The following is a 7,572-nucleotide window of genomic DNA, read 5'->3' as shown; positions in this document are numbered from 1 at the left end:
CAAAAAAAAAAAAAAAAAAAAAAAAAAAAAAAAAAAAAAAAAAGAAAAATCCTTTACAGGCCCATCAGTAAAGATACGGAGGATCACCAGGGTTTGCCATCTAACAGAGCTCAGTGGTAGCCAAAATCCACAGTAGTGAGATACATCCTTGGCTGGGTTAAGTAGGTCTTGATAACAGATCAATACAGTAGTAGGATCTAACAAGAGAGACCTCAGAGCCCAGGCCCCCAAGCAAGGACCTCAGCCTTAGCAGATCTCTATTCTTTCACTACCCTATGCCTCAGGCTAGAAAGAAGGGGTGAGAACACAACACAGAGCCCTCAAATTTTAGATGGGAGAAACAAAGTAGTTACACTAAGGTAGAAAGGGTGTCAAAGAGAATTATCAGAGCAAGCAGGTTTGAACAGAGTTGCCCAAGTTAAGAATGAGCAATATATCATGAAAAAGCAATACAGCTATGTAAATATACCCCAGGAAAAAGAAGAGAAAGAGACTGAAGAATTCAGTCTGGGAGAAAACATTAGCCACAAACAGAAACAGACTGCCCATACACAGCGTAGAATTTTTTAAGAATACAGATCCTATATAAAAAAAAAGAACTCAAAGGCAAAATGAGACGCATCATGAGCTTCCCTGGTGGCACAGTGGTTAAGAATCGCCTGCCAATGCAGGGGACACGTGTTCGAGGCCTGGTCCGGGAAGATCCCACATGCCGCAGAGCAACTAAGCCCGTGCACCACAACTACTGAGCCTGCACTCTAGAGCCTGCGAGCCACAACTACTGAGCCCACGTGCCACAACTACTGAAGCCCGTGTGCCTAGAGCCCGTGCTCCAAAACAAGAGAAGCCAACGCAATGAGAAGCCCACGCACCGCAACAAAGAGTAGCCCCCGCTCGCCGCAACTAGAGAAAGCCCATGTACAGCAACAAAGACCCAATGCAGCCAAAAATTAAAAAATAATAATAAAATAAAATGAGACGCATTGCTGAGGAAACAAAGTGAGAACTGAAATGACAGTAGTGCAGACTTAATAAATTGGAAACAAGAAACTCATCAGAAAAAAATCAAATTAGCGATTTGGAGTAAAGACTTGAGAAAACTGTGAATATAGAGCAAAAGACAAAATATTTTAACATTAGAAGATGATAAATATGAAAGACAAAATATTTCCAGTGAAAGGATGAAAACTACCAAATGAAACATTAGAAGTGTTCAGGAATTTCATACAGGAAAAATTTCTCAAAGTGAAATTAAAATTGAACCTTTAAAAGGAAAGGACGGGGACGTCCCTGCCGGTCCAGTGTTTGGGACTCCAGGTGTGGGGGCGTGGCTTTGATCCCTGGTTGGGGAGCTAGGATCCCGCAAGCCGGAAGGCTCGGCCAAAAAAAAAAAAGGAAAGGGTATATGATATAGTCTAAGGAAAAATGGCAAACTTTAACACAAATCAAGAATAATGGAAGATAATTCTTTAGGCATCCAAGCAGAAAGAGCAAGTCATAAAAAAAAAAAAGAAAACCATGTCTTACAAACTTGGGGTGGGCTGGGGGAGTCATCATAAATTAAGAATATTATGCCCACCCAAATTTTTGTTAAATTAAAAAGCAACAGGCAGAACTTCTCAGATGTGAGAAAAAAAAATCAGGAAATAACAGTTATCATGAGCCTTCCTTGAAAAAAATACTTAGTGATGAAATCCAACCAACCAAATGTGAATCAAAAAAGAAAGCTCAGGGAATTCCTTGGCGGTCCAGTGGTTAGGACTCGGTGCTTTCACTGCTGTGGCCTGGGTTCAATCCCTGGTCGAGGAACTAAGATCCCATAAGCCCTGCTGCGCCGCCAAAAAAAAAAAAAAAAGGTCAGGACTAAAAAGACTAAGACTAAGGACTTAAAAAACTGGTAGAGAGCATTATTAAATCCACTTAAATACAGAACAAAAGCACAGGGCTAAGGGAATCATGATTGAAAAAAATCTATGTAAAGGCTGTGTAAACCTTGAGGGGGGTAGGGAGAAAAATAACAATGGTAATTACCTCATTTTTCTTAGCAGAGAGTCTAAACTTTAAAACTGAAACACAAAATGAAACTATGGTTTCACCTCTTAATGATTTTCATCTTTTGTTAACTCTACAAAAACTTTTTAGAATGAATATTTCTTGGGATAAAGAAACATTTATCTGAAATTAGTTATTACTTTAGTTCCTTCTTTGTTAATTTTTTGTAAGATTTAAATACATTTTTGTAGTATAAATAGTATGATAGAATGATTCTTATTCTAATAAATTTTTTTTCTATCCATCCATGCAACCATACACACACCTATCATCCATCCTCCTATACAGAGACATCTAGAATGATGTTTAATGAATGTTAATGATAACTGGCTATTTCTGGGTGATGGACTTGGGTGATTTGTTGGTTTTTTTATACTTTATTACCTAAACTTTTTATAAGAGTATGTACCATTTTTAAAAAGTAAAATTATTCTCTAAAATGCAAGAAAAATATATGTTATCATATACTAATAATATTAAATTGCCTGAATTATTCCTGTGGTAAATACAAAAAATATACACCAGGGGGAAAATCTACGCATTTCACATAACATAATTTAACCATTTCAGTTAAGTCTCTTGCTCTTTCACTGAATTTTGTGGTAGACTCTCATTATTTTTCTGTATAAATTGTCCATCTTTTCTCCAATATGATCAAAGAGATAAAGTTTCAAAAATAGTGAAAAATATTAAGGTTACCTTTAAAAAAAATCCTCCATTTATTTCCCCCTTGCCTCCCTGCAGTTTTACTCCAGTGAAATATCTTTAGGTGATGACTATTGGGCAGTGCAAGACTTAAACACTGTATTACAACACTAAAAAGCTGTAGGAAAACACGTCCCAATTCTAGGGACTTTCCTTTGCTCCTAGCAGAGGAACTTTCCTTTAGCACTCTGTATCTGCAGCACTTGGGAAAAGCCAACTCAACCATGAAAGCCTTTGTCCCACTCCTAAATTCTCACATGATACATGCAAAAATGTGTCTGGATAATTTCTCTCTTCTTGTTTTACCATTTAAATACAGTCAGTCTTCACTTTTTGTGGATTCCTTACTTGTGACTACATCTACTCACTAAAATGGATTTGTAACCCAAATCAACATTCACAGTACTTTCCTGGTAGTTCACAGACTTGCCACAGAGTGGCAAAAATTTGAATCACCTAACATGCATGTTCCCAGGTGAGACTGAAAGAGGTGACATTCTGCCTTCTTGCTTCAGCTCTCACTATAAACAAGTGTCCTCTTCACACTCTATTTAGTGTCACGGTTTTCACATTTTTGTGTTTTTTGCTGTTTTTGTCACTGTTTAAAATAGCCCCCAAGTATACTGCTAAAGTGCTGTCTAGTGTTTGTAAGTGCAAGAAGGCTGTGATGTGTGTGGCCATGAGTTTAATGAATCAACAACATATAATATTAAATGAGGTAGTTCTGACAGACACACACATAAAACAAAGTTATGTATTGATCAGCTGACAAAAATGTTGTAACCAGAGGCTTGTAAGAACTTACCCTATATTTCCCTAGGAACAATGGCTCAGTATTTGCCAATTCAGTGTTCTTGGCAAATTTATAGAGGATAACTACCGTGAATAATGAGAACTGACTATATATGAATAATGACAATTAACTGCACCTACATTAATACAAGATATCACTCAGAAAAACCTACAAAATTCTGTTAACACTGTTAAGAATGGGAAAAAACTAAAAATCCACATTAAATATAATTCCTTCACAGAATTACAACTTTAATGCTAATATTGTATTTAATTCATAATAAAATATTTGTAATTCAGTCACATCCTAAATCTTCAGTGCATGACAAGAGTAAAACCTTCAAATCTTGAAATCAGGTCCAAAGTAGTTTTTAAAAATAAATTTAGTTATCATTTTTCCAATATAAAGATAAAATTTATTTTATACTATGGTGAAAAGTATTTTCAAAGTTTAGAACCTAAATATATTCAAAGGCTACATAGAAGCTATATTATATCAATATACAATTCATTTTATAATGAGAGGAGTTAGAAGATTTATTGAGTTTTGGTTTTGTGTTTTGCATATATGTTTTCCTCAAATGCTGGGTTTTGGTGAATTTTTCAGTGGCAAGAAGAAATCTGACACTAAAATAATTAGTACTGCCAAAAATAGCACTAGTATTTTAACTCTGTCAGTTAAATTTTATCAGTCAGTCATTTTTTGTCAGTCATAATTTTATCTCCCTTGGTACTTAATCTCAAGAAAGTATTTAAAGATTTGATTAAAATAATGGGTAGAAATACTGAAATACTGGGACTTCCCTGAAGGTGCAGTGGTTAAGATTCCACGCTCAATGCAGGGAGTGCAGGTTCGATCCCTGGTTGGGGAACTAATATCCCACATGATGCATGGCATGGCCAAAAACTTAAAAAAAAAAAAAAAGAAAGAAAGAAAGAAAGAAAAAAAAAAGAAATACTGAAATACTACTGTCTACCCACAAAACACAGAAGTTGTATCTTGCATATAATAATCATTCAATAAATGTCTGCTTATTGAACTGAAAAATGAAAACACTATCACATTTCAAACAGAGGAAAGTTCACTGGATAATTAACTGACTAACTTAACATGGAACAAAAAAATTACCTTCTATATACTTTAAAAGCCTCTGAGGAGGTAATAAAGGGAATCGAATTGGGTCTAGCACTTCCACCACATGTTTTCTTCTCTTTCCGAGATCTTTCAGAATCCACTGCATTGCAGCTAAGAAGACCTGGTATTCATCCTCGATGCTAAGCTCTTCACTTCGCAAAATTTTGATCAGCTGATCTTTTGTAAGTGCCAGGAACTCTTCCCCACTATGAACCTCCAAGAAATGGACATGAATGTAGTTTTCTGTAAATTCCAAAAGATCATGGCAGGCAATCTGCTCAGAGAACTGAAAGATCCCAATGCAGTTCAGCGGATCAATTTGTCCTTTCAGAAATTCACAGCAAAGATTAACAACTTCAGTCAACTGTAGCATGTCTGCTGCAACAATCAGCTCTTGGACATTATTCACTCCTATGTTCACTATACCTAGGGAAGTAAGGAGACAAAATAACCAATAAAATAAAATAAACATTTGACATATTCAAAGACCATTATATTCAACACTTGATTCCACTGATAGCTTAGGCTTTGCCGAGTAGATACTAAGTATAAAGGCAACAAAGAACTTGTAGAAAGGTGCAGAACTTAAATGATAATGGTACCCCACATTCATGTAACACTTAACAATGAACCAGGCACAGCATTAATTGCTTTATACATTCACTTAACCCTCGCTACAACCCCATATAATAGGGTTTTTCCCCCTTATTATTATTTTTAAATTAATTAATTAATTAATTAATTAATTAATTAATTTTTGGCTGCACTGGATCTTCGATGCTGTGCGCAGCCTTTCTAGTTATACCGAGCGGGGGTTACTCTCTGTTGCAGTGCGCGGGCTTCTCATTGTGGTGGCTTCTCTTGCTGTGGAGCATGGGATCTAGGCGCACAAGCTTCAGTAGTTGCAGCATGCGGGTTCAGTAGTTGTGGCTCGCAAGCTCTAGAGCACAGGCTCAGTAATTGTGGTGCATCGGCTTAGTTGCTCTGCAGCATGTGGAATCTTACTGGACTAGGGCTCGAACCTGTGTCCCCTGCATTGGCAGGTGGATTCTTAACCACTATGCCGCCAGGGAAGTCCCCACTTTCATATATGTTTATAATGACTTTGGGAAGACATCAAATACTCAATTATATTTAGAAGGGAAAAAAACCACTGTAATTCTACCTAATAAGGATAAACTCTCCATTCACTCTTATACTTTCCCTTTACCACTTTAAAACATTCAACTAAACTATGTGTCTAAAGTTTGTATTCCCAAATAGATTTATAAACTCTGTTGGGGCAAGGCTTGTCCTTTCTGTATTTCCAATGCCTAGCACACACTAGGTGCTCAAAAAATTTATTATATATGAATGAATGGCCAAAGACATTATGGTGAGAGGAAGACTATGGCTTGATGAATGCAAACAGGGGTTTTTTTGAAAAGTATAGGAAATGGAATCCACCATGGGAATAAATGGTAGTGGCTGCAGAGAAAACTGAGATAAGACTTAACTGAATGAAATGAGAATTCACTACAAATCTGGAGAAGATAAGATCATGGGTTGTGATGAAGGTAACTGAATGACTGCTACTGGATGAAACCAAGAGTTACTTGAAAGTACTAAAAAGAATGCCCTACAGCTTAATAAGGCTTTACAAATTATTAAAAGCACTTTTACAGCAACAAAAAAACTAACAACCCAATTGAAAAACTGGCAGGAGACCTAAATAGACATTTCTCCAAAGAAGACATACAGATAGCCATCAGGCACATGAAAAGATGCTCAACATTGCTAATTATTAGAGAAATGCAAATCAAAACTACAATGAGGTACCACCTCACACCAGTCTGAATGGCCATCATAAAAAACTCTACAAATAACAAAGGTTGGAGAGGGTGTGGAGGAAAAGGAACCCTCCTACGCTGTTGGCAGGAATATAAGTTGGTGCAGCCACTATGGAAAACAGTATGCAGGTTCCTCAAAAAACTAAAAATTGAGTTGCCATATGATCCAGCAATTCCACTCCTGGGCATATATCGGGACAAACCTATAATTCAAAAAGATACAAGTACCCCTTTGTTCATGGCAGCACTATTCACAATAGCCAATACCTGGAAACAACCTAAATGTCCACTGACAGATGAATGGATATATATACAATGGAATACTACTACTCATCATTAAAAAAAAAAAGAAACAGGGACTTCCCTGGCAGTCCAATGGTTAAGACTCTGTGCTTCCACTGCAAGGAGCACGGGTTCGAACCCTGGTCATGGAACTAATATCCCTCATGCCTCGAGGCCAAAAATAAATAAAAATAAAAAAGAATTAAAAAATTTCATTTGCAGCAACATGGATGGACCTACAGATTATCATAGTCAGAAAGAGAAAGACATACCATATGATATCACTTATGCGTGAAATCTAAAATATGACACAAATGAACCTACTTACAAAACAGAAACAGACTCACAGACATAGAGAACAGATTTGTGGTTGCCAAGGGGGTGGGGGGTGGGGGAGGGATGGATTGGGAGTTCGGGATTAGCAGATGCAAACTATTATATACAGAATGGAAAAACAAGGTCCTACTGTATAGCACAGGGAACTATCAATATCTGCTGTATGGCAGAAATTAACACAACATTGTAAATCAACTATACTTCAATAAAATTAAAAAATAAAACAGTAAGCTACATGTAAAAGAATGAAATTAGAACATTTCCTAACACCATACATAAAAATAAACTCAAAATGGATTAAAGACTTAAATGTAAGGCCAGACACTATAAAACTCTTAAAGGAAAACATAGGCAGAACACTCTATGACATAAATCACAGCAAGATCCTTTTTGATCCACCTTCTAGAGAAATGGAAATAAAAACAAAAATAAACAAATGGG

The 7,572-nt window shown here is 36.5% G+C and overlaps 1 protein-coding gene across 2 annotated transcripts in view; it reads right to left on the bottom strand.

Moving 5' to 3' along the window:
* Window positions 1–7,572, bottom strand: part of IPP (intracisternal A particle-promoted polypeptide) — a 42,714-nt gene that overhangs the window by 27,294 nt on the left and 7,848 nt on the right. For both annotated transcript variants that reach the window (XM_007108597.3, XM_007108598.4), the window contains exon 3: window positions 4,679–5,110. In XM_007108597.3, the coding sequence (XP_007108659.1) occupies window positions 4,679–5,110 (432 nt within the window). The remainder of the gene's footprint in view (window positions 1–4,678; window positions 5,111–7,572) is intronic.

The sequence above is a fragment of the Physeter macrocephalus genome, chromosome 4 (genome assembly GCF_002837175.3).
Source record: "Physeter macrocephalus isolate SW-GA chromosome 4, ASM283717v5, whole genome shotgun sequence".
NCBI lineage: Eukaryota > Metazoa > Chordata > Mammalia > Artiodactyla > Physeteridae > Physeter > Physeter macrocephalus.
This window is presented reverse-complemented; position numbering and strand designations above follow the sequence as displayed.